This window comes from Meleagris gallopavo, chromosome 1, assembly GCF_905368555.1.
Source record: "Meleagris gallopavo chromosome 1, MGAL_WU_HG_1.1, whole genome shotgun sequence".
In the NCBI taxonomy this organism is placed as follows: domain Eukaryota; kingdom Metazoa; phylum Chordata; class Aves; order Galliformes; family Phasianidae; genus Meleagris; species Meleagris gallopavo.
The window spans coordinates 73,014,019-73,040,394 of record NC_139404.1 but is presented as its reverse complement, the minus strand read 5'-3'; the positions used below and the strand labels follow the sequence as shown (position 1 = coordinate 73,040,394).

General features: G+C 39.1%; 1 protein-coding gene across 1 annotated transcript; it reads right to left on the bottom strand.

Moving 5' to 3' along the window:
- Positions 1-8,511: 8,511 nt before the first annotated feature.
- Positions 8,512-26,052, bottom strand: NDUFA9 (NADH:ubiquinone oxidoreductase subunit A9). The gene is made up of 11 exons (XM_010716570.4): positions 25,898-26,052; positions 21,984-22,154; positions 20,649-20,746; positions 20,369-20,460; positions 17,585-17,726; positions 17,001-17,103; positions 16,346-16,413; positions 16,124-16,200; positions 13,090-13,185; positions 11,890-11,956; positions 8,512-8,785 (listed from the first exon to the last, which is right to left on the bottom strand). Exons 1-11 carry the CDS (start codon positions 25,953-25,955, stop codon positions 8,615-8,617), a joined length of 1,143 nt encoding a protein of 380 aa, XP_010714872.1. The 5' UTR covers positions 25,956-26,052; the 3' UTR covers positions 8,512-8,614.
- Positions 26,053-26,376: the final 324 nt, after the last annotated feature.

Here is a 26,376-nt window from a genome sequence, read left to right as displayed (position 1 = left end):
GAGAGGATCAGCTGTGATTTGGCTTTTATATGAAAGCCAAAATAGGAATGTGTGTCAAAACATGACTAAGAAAGCAAAAAATATAGACAGACAGGAAGACAGAACTATCTTCATTCAGAATCTTCTCCAAAAAGCCCCCAAGCTCTCCATGGGGTCCAAGGACAAGAAAGACATGGAAATATTGGAGGAAGTCCAGAGGAGGGCCACAAAGATGATCAGAGGGCTGGAGAACCTCTCCTATGAAGAAAGGTTGAAGGATGTGTGCCTGTTAAGCCTGGAGAAGACACTATGGCCTTCCACTACTTCATTTCATAAACAGGAGGGAGGCTGACTTTTTACATAGTCAGATAATGATAGTGTCATCTGAAATCTGGCAAGAAAAACTCTCTAACTCCAATATGGTGTTAGAAAGCGGCATTCATTTATTCCTCAAATGCTTGCTTTCAGAGTTCAAGTTCTACATTTAAACAGTTAAGATATTGTAATGCAATGGAAAGTGCAGCAATGACAGCAGAGTCACAAGGTCCTAGGCTGCAGCAAGTGAGAATTTGCCCAAATATAACAGCCATGGGCACAGAAATAAAAGAAAGAAGCTGCTTACCTTCAGAAGGCCTCAGGTATATAGGGATCTCCAGTAAGATACCTTTATCTCCACTGCCAGCCCTTAAATGAGGTTTGGGAAGGGTTGGATCCCCAGTACATCTCTATTAAACTGATTACTGTGAACTTACCTCCAGGTATTCTCTTCAAGATCAATAAATGTTGCACAAAAGCATTAGCACTTTTGCATAACAGATGGGGCCTTGGGCAACCTGCCCACGGAAGGTGGGAATTTTAATTGCTACCATCTTTTTAAGCTTTTTCAGTGAAGAATTTTGTTTAGAGTGAGTCCCAGGCTATAACCTGTCATTAAAAGGACAGAAAGAAGACACAGCAGAATGCTGCCACTCTTTTCTCTGTTGTCAGCAGGTCAAAAAAGGCTGAGACCCTACCAAGAGTACTGTATAAAGTTCTAGGGCTGCAGTAAATGAAAAACACGGACTTATTACAGTGAGTCAGGTTGACTCATGACAGGTACCCTCTTGGCTGGATAAGGAACTGGCTGGAAGGCTGGGCCCAGAGAGTGGTAGTGAATGAAGCTAAATCCAGCTGGCGACCTGTCACGAGTGGTGTTCCCCAGGAGTCGGTGCTGGGGCCTGTCCTCTTCAGTATCTTTATTGATGACCTGGATGAGGGCATTGAATGCTCCCTCAGTAAGTTTGTGGATGACACCAAGTTGGCTGGAAGTGTTGATCTGCCTGGGGGTAGTGAGGCCCTACAGAGGGATCTGGACAGGCTGGATAGCTGGGCTGAAGCCAATGGGATGAGGTTCAACAAGGCCAAATGCCAGGTCCTGCACTTTGGCCACAACAACCCCAGGCAACGCTACAGGCTTAGGGCGGAGTGGCTGGAAGACTGTAGAGGAAATGGAGCTGGGGGTGTTGATTGATGCTCGGCTGAACATGAGCCAGCAGTGTGCCTGGGTGGCCAAGAAGGCCAGTGGCATCCTGGCTTGTATCAGAAACAGTGTTACCAGCAGAACAGGGAAGTGATTGTCCCCCTGTACTCAGCTCTGGTGAGGCCACACCTCCAGTACTGTGTCCAGTTTTGGGCCCCTCACTGTAAGAAAGACATTGAGGCCCTGAAGTGGGTTCAAAGTAGGGCAAAAGGGCGACAAAGCTGGTGAGGGGTCTGGAGCACAGGCCTTATGAGGAGCAGCTGAGGGAGCTGGGATTGTTCAGTTTGGAGAAGAGGAGGCTCAGGGGAGACCTCATTGCTCTCAATAACTACCTGAAGGTTGTAGTGAGCTGGGGGTTGGCCTCTTTTCTCATGTAACTGGTGATAGAACTAGAGGGAATGGCTTCAAGCTGCGCCAGGGGAGATTTAGGCTGGACATTAGGAGATATACCACTTTTCTGAAAGAGTGGTCAGGCACTGGAATGGGCTGCCCAGGAAAGTGGTGGAGTCACCGACTCTGGAGGTGTTCAAGGAATGTTTGGATTTTGTGTTGAGGGATATGGCTTAGTGAGAACTGTTGGTGATAGGTGGATGGTTGAACTGGATGGTCTTGTAGGTCTTTTCCAACCTTGGTGATTCTGTGATTCTGTGATTCTGAGTCCAAAGGAGGGTGACAAAAATGATGCAAGGCTTGGAATGTGCCTCATATGAAGAGAGGCTGAGACAGGTGGAGTTATTTAGTCAAGAGAAAAGACAGCTGTGAAGAGACCTTCCTGTGTACTTCCAATATGTAAATAGAGATTATAGGAAAGATAGTTAAAGACTTTTCATCAAGGCCTGTAGCAATAGGACAAAATGTAACTGTTTCAAATTGAAAGAGCTTAGATTTAGATTAGATATTAGATTTTTTTATTTTTTTTTCTAAACAAAAGGTTGGTTAGGCATTAGAGCAGATTGCCCAAAGAGGAATCCTCTAGTTCTACTAGTAAGACAATCTCTAAAAGCAAAGCAGATCAGGTTTTCTGTTTTTGCCATTTCCTCCTTCTTCCTTCATACCTACTTCCTTTCATACTGGAAAATTATGCTAGGTGTTACCTTCCCACTAAATAAAAGCTACTAGTACTTCCCATGAGCTCAGAAAACAGAGGAGCTCTAGTTTATATGAATAAGATGATTAATACTCGTAAGAAATTCTCCACATTCTTCTATTCCTTGCAACTCCTCTTCTCATCAGTCAAGACAAATTTGCACTCCAATGTAGTATATAAACCAAGTTATCTACTGTAAGGGAGCTGTTATGTCACAGCCTGAACTGATGATGGAGCACCTGTTGAAAGGGGTGGGTAGCCTAGGAAGCACTAGTGGAAACAATTCACCTGTTCTTCCCATATGATCAGAAGGGGTGGATCCACGGTCCATCCCTCCCTGGGTTCATTTAAGGACTAGCCTCTGAGGAGAGAATGTCTCCTGGATGAAGGCTGAGGAGAATTGTTCTGTAGTCAGAGACCTTATAATCAGCCGGGTGTGTTAGCTTTATCCTATATATGTTTATTGACATTCCTAATGACAGTGTGGCTGGTATCGCAAAGAATGTATGAGAAGAAATTTCCCTGGTTCCAGGGACCAATGCCTGCATTAAAAAGCGTACCTAAATGATTCCTTTCTGACTAGCTGAGGGCTGAAGGTGGAATGCAGTGTTTTAGTGGCCTATACACTGTTTCCTTTTTCCTTTTCAATCCCGGGGAAAACAATATACTTTCCCTCAGACTGTCCAAGGGTGTGTATATAGATACATACATAGAGGTAAATAACATGAATGTCAGTATAATTGCCACTTCTTCAGCCCTTATTAGTCTTTAACCTTCTAGTCTTCTAAGTACAGATATTCACATACATACACAGCCACACAAACACTATTCATCTGGTCCACAAAAAAAAAGGTGCTACTAAGCGTTCACTTCCTCAAGGCCCTCTAGAGGGGACTGAAGGTAGGCTGTTTGTTAGATCAGAAGAGTGAAGCCCTACAGCAAGACTCCATTTCCCATTATAAATGACACATTCAGACTACACAATGGAAAAGGACAAAAGCAAATTCCCTTTCTTCTATAGACAGCTGTGCCATGTATTGCGCCTGTATTATGCGACTAAATTTATTTATGCACAGTTTGAGGGCTGACCTGAAAATCTGTTTTCAGACAGCCTTCTGGTCAGAGCAGAAAGGTCTGAGCAACGGTGAACTGCATGTAGAGGTGCACATTGTGCTTGAAGACCAATGACCTCTGGTGGACAGAGGAGAAAACAACATGACCTTCTTTTCACACCACTTTCAACCACACTCTATAAAACTGTGATAATCTTTTGCCTCCAGATTTTAAATTCACAAAGGCTCTCCAGAAATTGCAAATTGAAGATTAGCAGAAAAACTATTGCAGAATCTGAGAAAGTAAAGACAGGATAAGAAAGATCTTCTTGATAAATGAGTAGAGATAAAAATCATAGGTGAAATTGAATCTTAGTTTACTGATTTTTTTTTTTTTTTTCCCACCACTTTGTCCTGATGATAATCATGAAACCATCCAATATTCAATAGTGGGAAAAAAAAAAAAAAAAAAAAAAAAAAACCACCACAGATGTTAGGAATTATTAGGGAAAAAAATGTGAAACTAAACATGAAACTGTCACTGAAGACATCATGAAGCACTCTTTTAAGGCCATAAAGAGTCTGCCCTTTGGATATAATATATGCAGTTTCTCTCTCACCCACCGCCAATCAGACAAAGTATCTAACAGGACAAGAGATAGCAGTTTGTATAGATCAACAGAATAACATAACTTCAAAAGTGCAAAATAAAGAAAAACAACTAAAAAACTTACAGATTCTCAATGGTTGTAAAGGAGGTGAGTAGGGAAATGTAAGAGAAAGGGATCACCAAAAGCAACCAAATCAAATGAGACAAGAAAAAATGAGGAAACATTATTCATGCCTTTGAACTTGCAGATCCAACAAATCACAAGTGATACATTTTTTTCTTAAGATTTAGCAAGTAATTAGTCATATTAATAGAGGGCTGATCCATTAAGAACTATTAAATGTCTTGCTAAGGAAGGCTTCAAGATACAGATTACTAGAAGATGGGGAAAAGTCCCCACAGTATCAATCTAATTGTTCTGATCCAGCATATCACTCCGGACACCTACTATTGAAAGTGAAAAAGAAATAGATCACTGTCTGACCCAATGCAGAAATTCTTATGTTAACATATTCAGCCATGCTACCACAGGATACACTGCTAAATCAGAATGGAAATTCAGAGTGGGATCGACTGTTTGTTGCTTACCTACGTAAAATTTAACACCAAAATAAACTAGATTGTATCCACTCTATTCTTCATGAGAATTTTCATATGCAACTTGCACTGAAATCAATGGAAGCTCTCTGCCACCTTGGTATGACATATGATACGACTTATTCCAAGGAAGATAATAAAAACCAAAACCAAACCAAACCAACCAACCAAACAAACAAAAAACAGCAACACCACATCTTTTCTGCTTGCCCTGCAATCACCTCCTTCTCACACGTTTGTAGAATCAAAGAATCATTTCACTTCGATGGGACGCTTAACATCTAGCCCAACTTCACTGCTATGAACAAGGACATCTAGAGCTAGATCAGCTTGCTAAAAGCATAGTCGAGCCTGACCTTGAATCTGTTCAAGGACAGGGCATCCATCACCTCTCTGAGCAGTGTTTCAGTGCTTCATCACCATGACAAGTAATGCTATTGTAGATTCAAGTGATAACCAAAAAGTCATATGTTGACTGGGAAAAAAAATAATTACATTAAAAATTAAAAGGCATTTCAGGACAGGATCACCTCTCTCAACCTGCTGGCCACACTTCTTTAGATGCAGCCCAGGATATGGTTGGCTTTCTGGGCTGCAAGGGCTCATTGCTGGCTCATGTCCAGCTTTCCATTCACTAGTACCCCCAGATCCTTTTCTGCAGGGCTGCATTCAATCCTTTCATTTCTTGTATTGTTATTATCTCAACCCAAGTGCAAGATCTAGCATTTGGATTTGTTGAACCTCATGCAGTGCACCTGGGCCCACTGCTCGAGCATGTCTAGGTCCCTCTGAATGGCATCCTGTCCCTCTGGTGTGTTGACTGCATCCCACAGTGTGGTGTCATCAGCAAAATTGCTGAGGGTGCACTCAACTCCACTGTCAATGTCATTGGTGAAAATATTAAAGAGTATCAGCCCCAGCACCGATCACTGGGGGACACTACTCATCATCGATCATCATCCAGGCATCAAGCCATTGACCAGCACTCTCTGGACTCAATCCAGCACCCAGTTCTTCATCCATCGAACAGTCCACCCATCAAATCCGTATCTTTCCAATTTGGAGAGGACACTGTGGGATGCTGAGGCAAAGGCCTTACTGAAGTCCAGATAGATGACATCAGTGGTTCTTCCCTTGTTCACTGATGCAGTGACAGAATCATAGGAAACCACAAGCAGGATTTGCCCTTGAAGCCACGCAGGCTGTCCCACATCACCTCCCTGCCTGCCATGTGCATTAACATAGTTTTGAAGAGGATCTGTTCCATGATCTTCCCTGGCAGAGTCGAGACTGACAGGTTGGTAGTTCTCAGGGTCATCCTTTTTACCCTTTTAAAAATGGGTATGATGTCGCCTTTTTGCCAGTCACCTCGTTGCCATGACTTTTCAAATACCATAGAGAGTGGCTTGGTGATTACATCAGCCAATTCCCTTAGGACTTTGGGATGCTGTGTTGGGGACCTAAAGGGCCCTGGCTGAAGAACGATCCAGGGATGGAACAAAGTATTCTGACAGTTTTAAGGAAACTGATATTTGTGGCTGTAAGCCATAAATATCTCATTTTGTAGAGAGAGCTGACCTTGGTAGTTAATCTTGTTTTTTGCAAAGACTTTTTTTGCAAGCAGGTGTTCCACTTGGGCTCTGTATCACGTGTTGGCTGCACAGGTACAGTATGCAAGTGAAAAAAAAACCCACAGACCCCAGGGAGAATAAAAGCAAAAGAGAGGCTATGGCAGAAGATGAAAAGTACATCTTGAAGCAGGGGACACCCTGGTAGCATTACCTATTGAATCCACTGCCAGCACGTTCCTTCTCTCTTCTTTCAGCTATTTGCAGTTCTCTCAGGGGTCAGTAAGTAATACTGCATTTGCTTAGGGAGCTTCTGCTTCCCACTTAGAGGATTATCTAAAATTGATGCCTGGGTGTGTATGAGTGTACGTTGAATAAAACCCATAAGCTTTTGTGCTGCTCTGAGTGCACTGTTTGCTTGCCTTTGCTCCTGAGACATCCTGTCTCTCAGATCCAAGCATACCCTGAAACAAACACGTATCATTGAAATCCGCAGAATATTTAGGTTCCTCAGGTGGACACAAACCTGATCTTTGCTTACAGCAGAAGGGGCATTCTTCCCTGATTCTCTCCCACCAAACCAAACATGAGGGCTGTGAGGCGAGCAGTTACCGGAGAAGACCAAGGCAAAAAAGTTAAGTACCTCAGCCTTCTACTTGTCTGTTGTTACCACTTTGCCTGATTCACTCACTAGGAAGTTACACCCTCCTCAACTTTTCCGATTGAGATACCTGCAGAAGCCTTGGCTTCCCTAACCCCACCCCTATGCAGCCTAGCAGCGTCCCTTACTTTTCCCATGTTACCTGTCCCAATTTCCCCTGCCTGTGCGTTTTCTTCTTGTTCTTCAGTTTGACCAGCAGGTCCCAGTTCAGCCATGCTTGTCTTGCCTTCCTTTCCAGACTTGCTAAGCCTGGGGATGGAGAGCTCTTGTATCCTGAAGAAAGCCTCCTTAAAAATCTGCCAGCTCTGCTCCATACCCTTGCCTATGAGAACAATTTCCCAGGAGACTAACTCCCTGAAGAGCTGGAAGTTAGCTTTCCCGAAGTTTACCTTCCTAATTTTACTCTTTGCTTGTTTCATATCCCTCCAGAGCATAACTCAACTACAGCATGGTCACTGCGGCTCAGGCTGTACCATATTCCTGTGCTCTATGTGGTGATCGTAAAACAATTTAAAAATACAACAGTTTTCACAGCAATATGCAAACAAAATATACAAGCCGCACATTAAATGAGCACTAACAAAGAAAAAAACATGTAGTCAAGTAAAAATAATATAAGAATCAAATTATTAACAATATGCACTTTCAGATTGTCCAGCTTTCTTATGGAACTGACAGATTTATTTTAAAGTGAATGAACTTACGTTATCAGAGGAACAATAACCTATGAACAAAGGCCAAATCAAACATATGGTAGGAAAAATATTTTTGTCTCAAGATCCTACTTCCTCTAAAAACTGACATTAGCAGCAGTAGGTTTTTGGGATGAGGAAAAGGTGGAAGCTGTTGAAATTAAAGAAATACTCTGCCCAAGAGTTTGACAGTAGTTTGGCAACAACACAGAAATACCGAAATTCTGATCCTTGGCTCCAGTAAACATCATGATTTAATCAAGAAACTTCTGTGCTTTCCCTAACCTTTACCCTCTTATTCTTTTTAGATTGTCTACTCTTTTTCCTACTCTGTTTTCACCACTGACTCAGTTCCAATCTTCTACTCAGATTTCTACTCCACCATTAGGCTTCCACCTTTCATACCTTCATTATATTTGTCCAGATCGCCCCTGTTCCTTCCCGCCTACTGTCACCTCCAACAAAGGCAAAAAGTAGAAAGCTTTGAGGTGAAAATACAAGTTTTTTCATCACTCATTTCATCCCTGTTCTCAATCTGGTTTTAAAAACCAGCTTCCATACAAACCTCAACTTCTTCTAGCTAATGTGATTAGCCTCCTCTCCCACTCCCAATCATCAAAATATTTTAATACTCAATAACTAAGTAAATAATGTGTAAATTTGCTTTCATTATCTATTAAAGACAAGAATTGCGTATCAACTAGAGTTCCTGTAATTAAAAAGACAACACTGTCGATAAAAAACAGTTTACGTGATTACAATATTTTACTTAGTATGTACACAGTTCTCCAAAAAGCTAGGTCATACAGAGATGGTTTAATAAGTGTTAAGTAAACACTTATGCAACTGTTACATTGGATATGTCTTTGCTGGTTTTGCTTCCTCCAGCTCAGCATCCAACCAGCGGAATCTGCGGTGACGGCGAAGAACTTCAATTGCTTTTTGTTCTAGAGATGTTGGTTGAATACCCAAATCTTCCAAACCAGGGAGATCAGGCAATGTCATGTCTGTTGTGTGAAACTTTGAAAAGAAAGGAAAAGAGGGGAGAGGTTAAAAAAAAAAAAAGTGAGGGAATTAATAAAATGGACATTATACTCAATGCAATTATTCACTTATGAAAAAAAGTTTTATATAGGTTTTGTGTAGTTACACCTGAGGTCACATTCATGAACATACAGTAGCATAAAGCTCTGGTACTAAAAACATATAAGTGTGTCTAAAAACATCATCTACAAGTGGTAGCTCTTTGGAGATTTAAATGCAGCTTCAAGGCTGCTGATGAAAGACAGCTCCCCTAAAAAAAAGCCTGCAATACAATACATTCCTACCTCTTGCGTTACAAGGACTGCTTTGAAAGTAATGCCTCCTATTTATTTTATTACAGCATCAGAGGTGGATGTTGGTGGTACAGCAGTAGAAGCTGAACTTTCCCACCAACATTGCCACGTGACAGATGGCAGCATAGAGGAGCTCTGATAAAATAGTGTCTGACATGGAAATACATAAGAAGGGGAAAGGTATCTCAATGAATTGCTCCAAGCAGGAAAAATAGCACACACTGACATTCATTGATACTTATTGAATGTTTACGGAGACCAAACAGTGGATGTTAGCACAGTGGTACTAGGTCACCTTCAGTGGTACAGATCTTTTACAAAAGTAGTCTACAGGCTCTTGATCATCACTGATGACGATACATTGCTAATGGTGGTGACTACTTTGAAAAGAACAGTATTTTGTAGCTGAGACTTGGCTCTACCAAACAGTATTATTATGCTCTTAGTATCTGTTGTAGTTTCCATGGAAATAAACTGGAGACATTACTTTCAGAGCGATCTACTTAAATGAGGTATTAAGTATCCAGTATATCTAGATAAGAGATACAGATCTTCTGAACCATTAGCAAAGAGAAATCTGACTTCAGATTTAGACTCAGGATTAAATACTACTTTTCTGAAAGAGTGGTCAGGCACTGGAATGGGCTGCCCAGGGAGGTAGTGGAGTCACCGACCCTGGAGGTGTTCAAGGAACATTTGGATTTTGTGTTGAGGGACGTGGTTTAGTGAGTACTATTGGTGATAGGTGGATGGTTGGACTGGATGATCATGAAGGTCTTTTCCAACCTTGGTGATTCTGTGATTAAATAGCTGAGACATACAGAAAATTTCTTTATTCTCTCTCCATCAGGTCTACGTACCCAGAAGATTACAGAATTATAACCATAAAATTAGTCGATTTGTGTATGTATAACTACTGTACATTTATGCCTTTACATCCTGTTTTGTTAAAAGATAATAATTCAGCATGTACTTTTCACAGGTTGCTCTTCTCTGTTTCTGTTTTAGAACAAGCTTCTCTACAGTACTGTAGTAACTGGAAAGATCAATACAATGGAAAAGGTTTACAACAGAGGTGTGATGACAGGACCAGCATGATAGAAAGGTGCTATAAAGGAAAGTAAGAAGATTCCAGGTTTGCAAGGGAAAACTTCACCAAGGAGGGATCTCCAGAAAGAGATCCTTCCCCTGTGGCAGTCAGCCCTAAAATGATGTCTAATCACGTGTGTGACCAGAAGGTCACCTTCACCTGTGCTCTCGGGGCTTTTGTCTAGGTGTTCAATCAATACTTCAGGCCATTACTCAACCGTTCCCAAACAAATACTTGCACAAATATACCTTATTTTCAAAACAGAAATGATTTGCCCCTTATAAAACCAGGTTCTTTCACATTGTTATTTCTCAAAAAGTCTTTTAAATCAGTCAGATCTAATTTTGTATATATCACTTAAAGATCAAAACCTGGAAAACAGGGAAACAATCCAGCACAGGAGACACACAGAGAAACTCCTTTTTATACTACTCGTGCTATAACTGAACTGCAGTAGTTATGGTGAATCACTAAAGGTTTCTTATATGAAACCTAAGTATGAACTGTAAAAGCAGGTACAACTGAAGCTTTCAGAAAGTATTATGCTTACATCCTATAGTCAGAAGAACTACAATCCCAACTCTAGCTTGGGGGAATTCTCAGCGATTTGAAAGTAGTAGTTTAATTCCTTTATTATACATACTGTCCATATCTTTTCACAATCATTTCCAAACAAAGTAAGAAATTGCAGTTTATTTTATATAAAGATACATGCAAACATGGAATTTAAATTCTTTACAGCTACTCAGAAAGCATCTGTATATATACAGAAGCTTTTGCTTTTATATATATAAAAGTTCTCCCAAATACATGGCTGCCCCAAAATTTAAGAAATAGTGCTATAAGGATACAATATGCTACTGACAAGTTTTTTGTCCACCTCCATTCATACACTCTGAGAATTATGAGTTTTATGAGAACTAAGGGAAAAAACATGAAGTTTCAACATTATGTACTCAAGTAACAAGCATGAATTTTGGCTGTATACAGTGCAGTTCAGCTTCAGTTGCTAAAGTGATTTTAATGTAGATAGATCTAGAAAAACTGATTAGTTACCTGTAAGTAGCACGTGTTGGATCATGAAGACGAAGGAGAGGATCAAAGTATGTAGCTTTTACCATTTTTAACGCTTAGAATACTGTGCCCTTTCCCCATTCTACCATGTTACTTCTTGCTATAAAATGCTCTCAACAGTTGTTACTGCTTTCTTAAACATATTTAGTGAAGAATGTTAAATATTCTTCTTCCACTAATGATAGCAGAAAGACTACATCCTAAAAATACCTTCATAAAAAAAAATTCCAGTCAGTCTCTCTCTCAGTAAGCCATTCTAAAACTACACCAGAGGAATCTCCAGACTGCACTCCAGAGTGTATCCCTCTGCTCTGTAATGGGTCTGGACAAATAATTTAAGAGTGAAATTGTAGAACAGCAGCTGCAGCAGCTGTGCTGCAGGACTCAATCATTTTTTTAATGAAGTTACACAAAAATACCTCCATAAGATTTAAATTCTTGTTCACTGTTCAGTCTGAAATTAATTTTACATAATCAAATTTTAGCCAGTGAACTGACCAAAATACTATAATATGTGATGTGTACACATTTGAGCATCCTTTCAATACAAAGCTAGAAATAAAAGTTACAAACACAAAAGGAAACATTCCCCAAGAAGAAACTGAAGGTTGACCTTCACTTACTCTGTCTACTTTGTCTCGAGTTAACCATGGTTCAAATGGACTCATCTCAAAGAATCTTGCAATTAAACTGCAATCAGAAAGTGTTGAAAAAGTATAGTTATTACCAAGATACAAAGAAGAAAACAAGAACCTGTAAAAATTTCATACTTAGTGTGCTGTTCTTACAAGTTACAAATTAAAGGAGTGAGCACTTTCTCAGCTGCGTTTCTTGTAACTTTAACTGCTTGCTACAAAATTATTAGTTGAATGGTAGAAGGATTCTAATACAGGTGACCTTTTTAGGTTTTCAATTAGTACTGTACTAAAATGGAGTAGAATGAGTACCAAAGCATCAACATATCACAATCAAGCCAAGCGTGAGCTTCTGAAACAGAATTTACTATTTCACATAGCTCTTCAAAAGCATGTCTGACTATACTTTAATGACTAAACCCAGGTTCAGACTTTCACTGCACTTTTTCGTTGTTTCTCAATAGTCATGATTCTGCAGATCAGTTTCTCCCTTCAGTGTCCAAAGGGGACAAAACATACAGCTGCAGTTGTTGTTCAGTACTTGCAAATGGAGCCTTCAGAACTCATCCACTGTAATAAACTGAAGTAATGTCGCACCTTTCCTTTACCACTTCCTATTAGCTACTATCTTTTAAACGATGCTACTTTCCTCACACTGTAGAAAAGATGCATGCTCACAACCATACTGCTCAAATTTCCAGGCCAACAACTCACTACAAATTTACCTCTGTTACTGGCTGAAATGAATATAAAGGGCTGAACTAGAAAAATCAAGCCAGGAGCTGACAGTAGCATCACCTTGAACAGCTGTAGAAAAATGTCAGTAGCATACATAGATCTTCCCTGTGATACACTAAATTTCAATTAATTTCCTACTGATTGTCTCTACTTAAGACCTTTTACAAATTTCTTGGTTTAGCCAAAGCAAGGGCATTCAATACCTCTGGAATAAACAGTTATGTTAAGTTCATTACAACTTCACTTTTTATCCACTAGCTCATCAGCTGCAGGCTTGTGGCTGGATAGAAGACTCAAAATTAATTAATGAGCACTTATGCAAAACTAGTTTCCACTATCCTACAACAATAAATAGCAATTAACAATGCTAATACTAAACAAGCAATATAATAGTTACTTATGCTTTTACGCTGCTTGATTAGTTCTTAGTAACTGAAGTGTTCCACTTACTGATACAGAGGACGTGGAAGTGGATACGGAAAAAAGGTTCGATAAGCAACTGCATAGATGTATTCTATCATGTCATACAGCAGGTACCTATTAGGTCTGAAAGAAAAAACAAACATTATGGGTAAATCATGTATTCTTAAATATTTGCAACACAAGACAAAAAAAAAAAAAAAATCAGAAAAACATCCCCGTCACCCCAAGCCAATCAAGGGCTTGCTTTCCATTTCAATTATTAGCCAAGCTTGTCATTTTCGTCACAAAAGCGGAAAAAAATTTGACTCTCAATATTCTACACTGTTTGAAATGGGTGAATTAAGTCAGAAAAGCTTAAGTGCGAGAGTAATATATACATTGCAAGATTGTTTTATTGTGTTGGATGTTCCTGCCAAGGCACTGGCAGCAGGGGGGATGTAGAGATGTCTTCTGGGGGAAAAGTTCAAAGGCTGCCTCATGCCAGACACAGCCAAATCCAGTCACAGCTGAGTGGTACTCTGGGAATACATATTTAAGGAAAATTCATGCAGTGCAGTACGAGGAGTGAGGGGGGAAAAGAATAAACGTGTCCTAAACAGCAGAAAAAACACTGAGGTCAGAGAGGGGCAAGAGCTGCTCCAGGCATTGGAACCTCTGCACTCTGTGGAGAAAACCACAGTGATGGAAGAGGAAAAAAAAATGTGAGGCGGAAGGAATGGCAGAAAGGAATTGTTATGGAATGACTTGATCTGCCATTCCTACTCCCCAGTACAACACGGGATACATGAGCTGAAAGTGAAGCTAAGCCTTGGGGAAAAGATGGAAAAGGAAAGATAGTACAGTTTTTTGTTTGCTTTGTTGTCTTTACTTCACACTACTGCAATCTATTTTAATTGACAACCAATTAGTTTTTCCCTAGTTAAGACTGTTTTGCTCCTGATAGTAACTGGCAAGTAGTCTCATAGTCTTTACTAGGCTAATCCCCAGGAGAGGGGGCACATATAAAATATGAGCAAGATACATTTCCCAAAAGAATGCATTCACCCTCTGAAAATGGAAGTAAGGCAGCAGAGAATCTCCTGCATGTGTGTAGTAGTTTTAGAGGAGCCACTGAGAGTTCCCATTCCTTTCTTGTTTAGATTTCACCTTCTGGTGAGTATCATCAGAAATCAAGTTTTTTGCCTCTACATTGTAACATTCTCATACATATACAAAGATAACATAAAAAGCCAATTTTACTTCCGCTCTGATAATTAAAAACCATGTGCAGGTATATAATACAACTATACTTAAAAAAAATGTTAAAACAAGCAAATACTGTTCTGTTTATTCTGTTACAAAATACCAAACATTAACAACGCAACTTCAGCAAGAAAAAAGTTGCATTCAAGCATCATTACACTAAACAGAATACTAGCATACAGCAAGTTCTACAGCGTTAGAATCCAAGATAGAAGATTTTACAAGTGGATGAAGAAAAAACAATGCCGTGGTCAAGACAGGAGTGTAGTAGGGGAAAATGTTCTATTACAAAAATCAGTATTTTAAATTCAAACTAGTAACACCTTAAAAAAAAAAAAAAAAAAGGAAGAAAAACGCCTTATGCAGCTTTAGTCAAGGTTTATGCTGTAGAGTTCCTATGGTTTTCCAGCACCAATTTGAGTCTTCAATTTAAGCTATTAGTTATTCAAAGCTTTTTCAGTCACTGGTAGGTGACTGAAACTATTCCTTGCAGTGGGAGCCTGGCACCCTTGCTTGAATTCCTCATCTTCTGTAAAATGATAAAAAAAAATGAAACTTTTAAACTGTAAGAATACATTCAAAGGTCAGTCAACTGCCCTGGCTGCAAATACTATTCTATTTAGTGAGCAGCTCTCAAGTTCTCAATCTTTCCCGTTCTTACAGGAATTACTTCTGCTGAGACATTAGTGAAGCTAAAAAGAAGTCTCTCCTTCCTTTTGTGACAGGCAGCTTTGTATATGCATTAATCCATATTTTGCCTGCTAGAAATAAAACAGTCGCTCAAAAGATGTATCACACACTTCATGTGTTTTTGCATTGGTTACATTTTACTAATACCTACATACTTATTCTCTTTGATTATGACCTAGTGATTTAAAAGCAAATTCAAGTTACTTAACCTTATCATTGCTGTTAGTCCTTTAAGAAATAGGCTTCCTACTCTTTATCAGTTTTTGAGAAGTTCTTCAGCCTAAAAAGAAATTGAAAAGTTTCTGCCTTTTTCAGAACACCAACATATTATACACTTAACCTGACTACTTGGACATCTTCAACATTTACAGTCCTGAACAAAGTTACATCATAACAGTATCTGAATCTGAAATAATCTCTGCACTACAGGAATAATGAGCTCCCACTGTAACTGTTCCACAAAATGAATATGGAAAAAACAATAAAGTCTTAAAAAAGCCTTTTGCAAAACAGTATCAAGTGTATTTTCAAAGTATAACATAGGAAGATGTATCTGAGCAATTGAAGAAAAAAAAAAAAATAGGTGATCAGCATCAACTTCTAACTTGGCTTACTAGCAACTGTTGTTCTTTTTCCCCATCCATGAATCTAATGCACCTTTCACCATATATATTGGATGGAGACTAATTCTAGTACTATATATTAAAATGGATCCACAGCATTTGTCAGATGATTTTTCTTTATTGCTAATGACCTGTTCCGATTTATGATATGGAACTTCCGTACATAAATACACCAAGGGATTCAGTAGTGACTATTCAAGGTGATTTTTACATTTGAGAAGCGTTTTCACCAAAGCTATTTTGTTTGGTATGATTTGTAAAGGCTGACTATTTCTGTGTGCATATACATAACATTAAATGCAACAAGACCTAAAGTATGATTTTCATAGTACTCACAGTAAAAGCTTGACTAATCTTTCCTCCCAAAAAAGAGGTGGAATTTATTACAGGTGTGTGCGCACAATAGAGAAATTGCATATACTGTGCAGCATGTCAAAAAAACACCACCAGAAAGAAGTACTACAGTACTTTAGTATTATTAAATGAGAACCAGAAAAGTAACCTACCCAGCCAAGGCATATGTTTTTCCTTTAGCATCAGGATCCTTAACTGCATTAATAATTGCCTTTGCTACATCAACCACCTGTGAGAAACAGATAATTACCAACAAAAAACATGAATGCATGAGTGGATTGACAATCTCCTCTTCAAAAAGTGATTTATGGGGAGAGAAAAAGGGGAAAAAAACAAACAGGATATGAAATTGTCTTAGTTTTAGGAAAACTTACATATACTGGTTGCTTCATTGTTTTTTTGCCCAAAGAAATAAGAGGCACACCACCAAACCAGCGCATGTCTAATGTAGAAAAAAACTTCTTAAGAAATCTGTAAATGTTTTCAGTACGCAAATAATCAATATACATTACACTAAAAAAGAATCAGATAGAATCATCACCCACATTCAATTTTCTTAACAACCACAGGAAGGCTATGTTTATTGATCCTCTAGAATGGTTAAGAGGTACCTCAATTTTGCAAGAGAAGTAGCCTCTACTCTGTACAGTCTAGCAACCTTACTGGTCAGTACTTTTGCTTCCATATGAGCTGGGAACAGGACAGGACTTCCTTACATTCCAGCATTACCAAACTGAAAAGTTGATTTCAGCTAGAATGGCTAGATCTTAGCTCAAGACAATCTAAATAAAAAGTAGTAGTTAGTAACACCAATCAGCAAAGTTTCATTTAGACTCAGAATTTAGGATATACCATTTCATCACAAGATGAAAATTTATTATTTTTCTGTTACACATCTTTTCTTAATGAAACACAGTATATTTATGACAAAAATATACCTCCACTTTTTAAGAGAAGAGTGCTTTTTCTCTCTGTTCTCTACAGACAAGTATACAAACAAGAGAGCTTTACTATTTCAAGAATACATACTCGCATAATGATTGAGAAATCGGTCCTCTCTCCCAAACATCTCAGAGGGCTTCATAATTATAGCATCCGGAAATTCTTCCCTTACTGCTTTCTCTCCCACAGCCTGTCATTCAATTAAAATGACCACATAAATTAGATCCACACTGAATATATTAAAAAAAAATACACCTTTTCAGAATTTACTGCATCTTGATTATAAAATTCAAGGACATAGCATCAGTAGTAGCACAAAACAATTGGTATCAGTTATTTGGTCTTTGAGATGCTTTGCTAAAACAAGTCTCATACACTGTTCCCAAAGTCCCATAAACACACAGATAATTTATTCTATTTGAGTTACAATGCAATATCATTAGTGAATGGATGCACATCAAAAGCATCAAAGTTCAAAAAGGAAGCAGCTCTCTACTTTGTGTCAGAGGAGAGTTTTAAAAAAAAAAAAAAAAAAAAAACAACCAGAAGGTTTAATCAGCCTCTACACTATATTGTTAGAACACCAAAGCACTGCTGAAATAGAAAAGAAAAAAAAAAAAAAGACAAAAGTAGGACACCTGAGAATACATTCAAAAGAATTCTAGACTTACTTTACTCCTCAGGTATTTGGAAGGACTCTTCATGCTAGCATTTAAGTGAGAGATATGAATGAGTGTTTCCACACCAGCCTCTCTTGTTATCTGGGCAATACTTTTAGGAATATTTACAAATTCATCTTCAAAACTGAAGTTTCTAAAACAAAGCAAAAACAAGTTTAATTAAAGAGCAACCAACAGTACAACCGATTGCCTACTAACCAGTAGCAATCATCGCATATTACCTGAACATGTTTCAAAAATCTATCTTTATGCACTTTGTTAGAAAGTTTCCTTTTGCGAGGAATTCTTCATATACTACATGAGACAAGGAAGCACAATAGAGAGCCTCAACTATAGTAGTAGTACTTCCCTGCTTCCTCATCTGGCAAGATCAAATCAGAATGAATTACAGAACCATAGAATTTTAAGGTTGAAAAAGACCACTAAGATCATCCAGTCCAACCATTAACCCATCACCACCATGCCACTTAGTGCCACATTTATGTGCTTCTTGAACAGCTCCACAGATGGGGATTCATACTGGGTAGCCTCTTCCAACACCTCCCCGCTCTTTCTGAGAAGAAATAACTTGTGTTCCAGATACTTCACCAGCTTTATTCCCTTCTCTGGATGTGCTTGAGGGCCTCAACATCTTTCCCATGGTGAGGGCCACAAAACAAATACAGTGGCCTCACCATTGCCACGTACAAAGAGACTATCACTGTCCTGGTCCTACATCATTTCGGGTACAAGCCAGGATGCTATTGGCCTTCTTGGCCACCTGGAGACTGCTGATTCATGTTCATCTGGCTTTCAACTAACACCCCCAGATCCTTCTCCACCATGCAGGTTTCCAGCCACACAGCCCCAAGCCTGTAGCATAGCATGGGGTTGTTGTGAGAAAAGTGCAGGACCTGGCATTTGGTCTTCATGAAGGTCATAAAATTTGCCACAGGCCAGAGATCCAGATCACCCTAGGGCCTTCCTATCTTGTCATGGTTTTATGGTTTTTGTTAACAGTATTCCACATCCTAACATCATGTAGTACACTGGGAGTTAAAGAGTTAAGGCTCCAGTTCCAGATACCTGTCTCAGAAGAGAAGAACTATATACTACATACCCCAGAGGACTTTGCATTGTTCACTTTCCATTTTCCGTTCAGGAGGAAAGATAAAACTATTCACACATCAGGCAGCACTCCCTCTTTTCTCTTCTGCTCGGCCCAATTGGACATCTGTTTCAGCATTAGAGTAAGGCCTTTGTTTTTCAGACACTTGCTCTCATTCTATTTCTTTTATTAGCTCCAAGATATAAATGAATTAAAAACACAAAATTACTGAATCGTTTGTGTTGAAAGGGACCTATGAAGATCATATAGCCCAACACTCCTGCAGTGAACAGGGATATCCTACAGCTAGATCAGCTTGCTCAGAGCCTGGCTTGGTCTGACCTTGAATATATCCAAGGATGGGGCATTCATCACCTCTCTGGGCAACCTGTTCCAGTGCTTCACTACCCTAACCATACAAAAAAATCCTTACATTCAATCTAAATGTCCCCTCTTCCAGTCTGAAACCATTTTCCTTCCTCGTATCACAACAGACCTTGCTGAAGAGTCTTTCCCCTTCTTTCTTATAGACTCCCTTTAAAAACCAGAAGGCTGCCATCCAGTCTCCCCAGAGCCTTCTTTTCTCCAAGCTGAAGAGACCCAGCTCTCGCAACCTGTCCTCAAAGCGGAGGTGTTCCATCCCCTGGATCATTTTCACAGCCCTCTTCTGGATGTGCTCCAATATTTCTGTCCCTCTCTTGTACTGAGGACTAAAACACCTGAATGCAGTACCCCAGGTGACATCTCATCAGCACAGAGGAGCAGGATCACCTCCCTAGACCTGCTGTCCACACTTCTTTTGATGCAGCCCAAAAACACTATCAGATATACAAAGCCTCAGTTTAAGTTACACTAGGTGAGTTTTCCCAACTAAACTGTTACAGACTCCAACAGTGCGATAAGGAGATAAGAGATTATCAAAAAAGAAGACGCATTACAAGTCTGAATGTAGTAACAAAGGCTCTCCCAGAAGTTATATATGACACTTGACTAGATAAGAAACAGCTGAAAAAAGTGCCAAGAAATATGCCATTTTAGGAAAAATAACTGTAGAACTTGACATAATGATCAAATGACTGTTCATGAGAAAATAAGTGCAATAGCAACTTTAGACCTGTAAACATCCATGAAATTGAGACCAACACTTCATTGTCTGCCACAGTAGCAAAATTACATACAAAGGCAAATAACATAGTTAATTTGTTTTTGTATTTGACAGTTCTGTACTAACAAGGTTTTAAATAAATTAAACATTTCTAGAGAACAGGAAAATCTTGATCACAGCCTATTATAGTAGACTACAGTCAATCATCACCCCAAAGTGACAAGATGAAAGCCCACTTTTGTAAGAAGATAAAGGAGCCCATAGAAACCTGCAAACCCCTGCCAGATATAAAGAGGCACTTGTGGAACATCACAAAAGCAGTATATTTATCAGTTAATGGAACAGAAGTGATATACTAGAAAATTACAGAAAAAAAAAATGCTTCTCAACAGCAGAATCTCGTTAAACATTTAAATTGGAAGAACTTGTATATACAATATTTCAATTAGCCTTTTCATAGATGGCAAAAATAATGTCAGTGTCACTACAGACTGCACGTACTGTAAAAAAAAAAGTAGCAATAAAAATCAATACCTGTAGCAAATCTATTCACCTAAGGAAAAAAACGAAAAAAGGTTATTACTTTGTTTCCCATTCCTTTCCAATAAGATTAATGACCACATTGCTGTGCTCCACGGCTCTTCGGGTAGAATCTTTGTCCTTACAGTCCCACTCCTGTAAGCAGAAAATCAGATGGGAAAGAGATGAGATAAAGTGTAAACAGGCAAATCAAAGAAAACTTTCACACCGTTTCCATTCTGAGGCTAAACAATTGCTGGAGTTCTGAGTTTGAGAATGATTAACAGACCATCTTGTAGAGCAGTGGTATTATATTTGATCTTAAGCCAAAGCAGAAGACTTACTAAGAAGAGAAGTTGCCCCAGGTCACCCATCTGTCGCAGATACATGAGGTCATATTGATCACAGCGATAAGGTATGATTACTTGAGATCCAATGCGACCTAAGCATTAAAAAAATCGTTTATCTTAAGCTATTACGTGCCTAATTAGATAAAATTAGAAATATAAAGCATTTTTTTCCTGCCACTGAAGCACAACATAACCATCTTGAGCAGTTATCTGCAAAGCCAGAAGTAGCAAAGTAGTAATTTTTTTAATTTAAAACATTATTTCAATTCTTAAACTAGTAGATACTTGAATGAATAACCTAATAAGCTTGTAAATCAGAAAAACAAAAACAGCGTATGCTATAAATATACTATAACACATAGAAACATGCCACATTGAAGGATATCTGCATTTTTAAAAGATATAGAGAGAAGAAAGAAAAAAGCAGAAGTTACTTCCTAAAACTCAAATTCAAAAAAGAAATAAGAATTCCAAACAAATTTCTGCAAATTTGAACTATAATTTCCTAATAGTGCCAAAACCAAAAGAATCATATATAGATTATGTGTCTTCTCAGAGTTGCATTTCACATACCGGAAAAATAGTATGTGAAGGTGTCATGGTTTTATGATTTTGAGTTATCGGTATTTCACACCACAACATCATGTAGTGCACTGGGAGTTAAAGAGTTAATGCTCCAGTTCCAGGCACATGTCCCAGAAGAGAAGAACTGCATCTCCCAGAGGACTGTTTGCTGTTCTGTTACCATTTCCACTTGGAGGGAAAGTTACAAAACTGTTTGAAGATCACTTGACCTTCCTCTTTTCTCTTCTGCTCAGCCCAGCTAGATATCTCGCTTCAGCATTAGAGTAAGGCCTTTGGTTTTCGGACACTCTTACTCATTTTATTTATAAACTTCAATTCTAATTACATTGTATTATATTGTATTATAGTGTGTTATCTTGCATTCCAATATCTTCTTCAGTTAATTAGTTTTGTTTCTCCTCAGATCACACCTCTCTACCCTTTCCCCCAAGGTGTGGGTCCCCCCACCCCACTAGTCATGGAACTGGGCTGAACCAGCCCGCAAAACGTTGACAGGAGACTGATTGACCTTAATGACAACAACAGTCCTCATGTTTCTGAATTTCCTACGTTAGAACAGTCTTCACTAATCGCCACATCTTGGCACTTCACCAGACCAAACAGTAGGAAGGAATCACATCTCAGTATTGTTGCATTTTTAAGACCCAAGGTGCTACAGCCTTCTAGATTGTTCTGTAACCTGAAGGAAAACTGGCATTTGATTAAGTACTTAAACTATGAATTGGTATTCCTGAAAAACATTACCTAAACGATTGACAACATAACGCCCCAGGAAACCTGTAGCTCCAAAGACAGTGGCCACAATGCCACTAACAGAGGATCGTCCACTTCTCCCATGAGGGATCACCGCATGATGAACTTGGCGGTGCTGCTGCAACACATACGGCACCACAGATAATGCAGAAATGCCAGAGCCTACAACACAAAAGGGGAGAGCATGTAAGACAAACTGAAAGTTATCAGTGTCAACCCAAAGGTTTTTTGTTTTGGTTTTATTTTTCTTCCCTCATTACTGACCTATTTTATTTAGCCTCTGCTAGATGAATGCCCCATGTCAGGATATTTCAGAGACATCTGGATAGGTCAGAGAAGCTTGAAGGAGATGCAGATTAAAAAAAAAAAAAGAAAAAAAAAGACCAAACTAAAACAGAGAATGAGCAGTCTAAAGCTAATGGCTCCTAAACAGAAATTAAAAGTTAACTGGCTATCATAAGTATTTGATAAATGAGGTGAGACAGAAAAGCTAAGCAAATAAAAACTACATGCTACATAAAGGTAGGCCTCACCTGAGTATGTTCCTAGATCTGGAAATTATGAGAAATACTTAAGAATCATTCTAGATGTGGTTAACCAGACTTTTTACTTCAGTCCAAATACAGCAAACTCACGTTAGAGGAAAGAACAGTCCTCCTACATCACAGCTCTGAAGTACAGGGAAATAAACAGATGCAATGAGCCAGAGCATTGACTCAAAGCTGTTTTTGTTGTTAAAAAAAAAAAAAACAAAAAACAAGCTATGGAAAGTTGAAAGCCACAGAAACCAGAAATCACTGGGATGTTGATATAAATTGACAAGTTCCACGAAAGTTTGAAGAGAAATAAGTCCATTCCAATCAAGTTAGCCAAAAATAAAAAACTCTGCTTACAAGAGGTTTTTTTTAATTAGAAGAGTTTAATGCTACTTCGTGTTCACGATCATAAAAATAAAGGAGTAGATGAAACGTAGAGTACACAAACACACTACAGACATCCTGCTGTTAACAAGACCAGACTATAGCAGCTATCACTGAAAAATAAGAAAACCAGTAAATGACCTTCCAACTTCTAAAAGATCATGCCCATAAGGCATTTTCCAGACAAATTTAATCTTCCCAACATAAGGTTAAGTAACCAGAACCACTGAAAAAACAGGACAATTTTTCCTAATACATGTTAGAATGATATTAATTACGAAATTAAAAAAAAAATAAAAATCCACTTATACATAGAAGGAGCTAATTTTGTCCAATATCAGCTAGGTATTGCCAGTTAGACAGCAGCATGAATGCTGTTAGCACAATATAAAGAAATAAAAAAAGAAAAGGTACATCTGGAGATAAGTTATTTATGTTATCGGATTTAAACTAGAGAATCCAGCAAGACCTCAGTGCCTGAAGGTGCACCTGTACCCAAAAGTTTGTCTCTCTCCAATCTTAATACCCTACAAATCAGAAAAAACAAGATACCATAGTTCCAACTTCAAAACAAAGGCAGTTTGACACCCGCTAAAAGAAACAAAGTAATTAAAGACACACATTTGGACTCAAAAGAGCACATTGGTTTTCTCAAGTAATGCAGTAAGTTCATATTAAACTTGACAATATCTCTAAGGCACATGCTAATTCATTGGCGCCATATTCACAGATTATCTTCACACTGTCTTTCCTATCAAAATCTCTGTGTTCTTCTCAAGAGAATTACAGGGAAAGTAGTCACAGAATCATAGGGGTTGGAAAGGATATGTAGAGATCATCTAGTCTACTCTCTTCCCCCCCCAAAGCAGGTTCTCTTCAGAAGGTTCAGAAAGCACCCAAGCGGATTTCAGTATCATCAGAGGAGACCCCACATTCTGTCTGGGCAGGTTGTTCCAGAGCTCTGTCACCCTCGATGTACTTTTTCCTCCTGTTCATAGAGCTTCCTGTGTTTCAGTTTGTGCTCATCTTAAAGACATATTGCCGCAACGTTATCCGACACAAATTATATAAATATATTTAGGTTGTGTATTTGTATAAGTGCCTTAAAAAAAAAGCTTCATAAAATCTTGTCTCACTAACTTCTGAAAGTACTACACTATGCAGTTTTCCTGGCTAAGCAAAAATAATCAGTCTAAAATTTCAAATTTTTACGCTTGAAACACTTCAGGAGGGAGCTTGCTTTTTTATTTTTTAATCTTTTTAAAAAACAACAAAGTAAACTTGCATATGTAAGGACTGTCTACAGGATACTCTGTACAGAATTAAGCCCATAGCAGCATAATGGGTGCCCAGAAAGTGAAGACCACTGAGCATAAGTGCAAGAGGCAGGAAACTGGATGAACTTGTTGCCTTCATTCTTCCAGTGCTCTAAAAAGCATTTTTTTTTTGTTATTTAACTTATTACTAGGACAAGCAAACCTGCTGAAGAAAAAAAATAAAGTGATCAAGTTCTTTACAACCAGCTGGATTCTTTCAATTATACCAAAATGCTGCAAAGCATGCTAAGATGGTAAAAAAAAAAAAAAAATCTTGATGACCAATTGTTGTTCTCATTACTTCGTCCACACAGACTTTTCCAACAGCTTTTAAAAAAAAGAAAAAGTAACAAACATTATCTTTGTTACTCTTCACTAAGAACATTTCAGACCTTACAATGTAAAATGTAAAGGAAACAAAATTTTAGTCCAATGTGAGCACCTTTTAAATACACTATTATTTAAGAGATCAATCCACTTAAGAACATGAAAGTCAATCTGGAAAATTTATACAAGCATCTTCCAACTACTTTATGGTTTCTTTGCCGTTGCTTTTGCAAAACTTATCTTCATCAAAAATATCCAGTTATTATCATGTTTTCTCCCACCTGTGTATATACCACATCTGTTACTTGTCTTACACTAAAGTTCTTTAGTGGTGTACACCTTCTCTTGTTCTATAATTACATAAAAATTGTAACAATTTATCACCACCTACAGTCACATGCTCAATTACTGAAACACTTAAAAAAGAGAATTAAAAATGAAAATAAGAAGTTGACTTCTAAGGATATCTATGAAATTCAAACCCAGCAAGCTAGACTAGACTGACACACTAGATTTACAACCAGGAAAGGACCTTCTGTGCAGTGTGCAGCCCAAAAAAAACACAGAACAACACAACTTAAAAGCCTCATACAGTTTTCATAACCCGTGTTAATATTTCCAGACTAAACAGCACTGCTTACAGCTTTTTGACCTACACTCATACATAACTCAATCTTGCCCAGGGATCCCTCCCCAGAATTGCAGGATTCCACCTTCATCACTGACCAGAATACATCTATCACTAGAATTTCCACCTATTTTTACAATCCTTATCTCAACCAGTTTATGAACACCGATTTGAGTTAAAATATTGATACTAAACCACAACCATATTTCTCCTGAAGACACACTGCTGCAATCAGAAGTGCATTACGCTCTTAAACTTCTATCGCCCGACTAATTTTGCTTTCTCCCACTTTTTACAAGAGGCATACGTAGTAAAACCATGTAATTCTAATTCGTTCTATTTTGGTACCAAAGCATTCTATTTGCTAGCAGTTCCAGTAAAAAATAAGCCTATTGCACAGCTATGCCAACAGCTAGTGCCATAGCCGACCCCCTGCAAACCTCTGGGCTTCAAAGCATACTGTCATGAGGAGGGAAAGCAGAAATCCAAACGCCCCTATCACGAACGCCCGCTAGGGCCAAGCTAGCTTGCTCCCTCATTCCTCTTCGGGGACCGCCGTCGTAAGACCACGGTGATCGACAGTCTGGGGCCGGCACGGCAACGCGCAATGCACCCACAAGGCGCTGCAGAACGTGTCGCAGCCTGAGCCGTAGAAGAGAGAGTGGAAGGGCAGCCCAGCGGCCGGCATCGCTTTCGGGCGCCGGTCACACTCACCTGTCCTTGGCAGCAAAAGGCCGCGAGAAGACCAAGGGTACCGAACAGCAGCCGCCATCTTGCCTCACCCACAACTCCCCGCGCCAGACAGCGTACACACAGGGTCAAACGCTGCGCTAGCGCGTGCGCAGAAACGCTCGTCTCTGAGCAGGTGGAATTCTTGGGCTAGCAGCGCGTGTGAGCTTAGCACAGCGCCCTCTCCGTCCACCACTGGTGTGACACTGCCGCAATAGGGCTCATGAGATTGCGGTTGGAACCGGAGCCGCTACTGGGAGTGAGGAGCTCGAGCAACTCAGCTTTTGGACTCGCAGCTCTGGACAGTGGGAGGAAATGACGGTGAAGTAGGAGTACGACACTGTGTTGTTTGGGGTGTGTTTGAAAATCCCGCACTTAAATATTTCTTATCTGCCAAAGGAACTGAAGTTTTATGCGTTCTTCGACTTGTTCCTTCATGTCTGCCTACTAGGAAATGAGCAAAG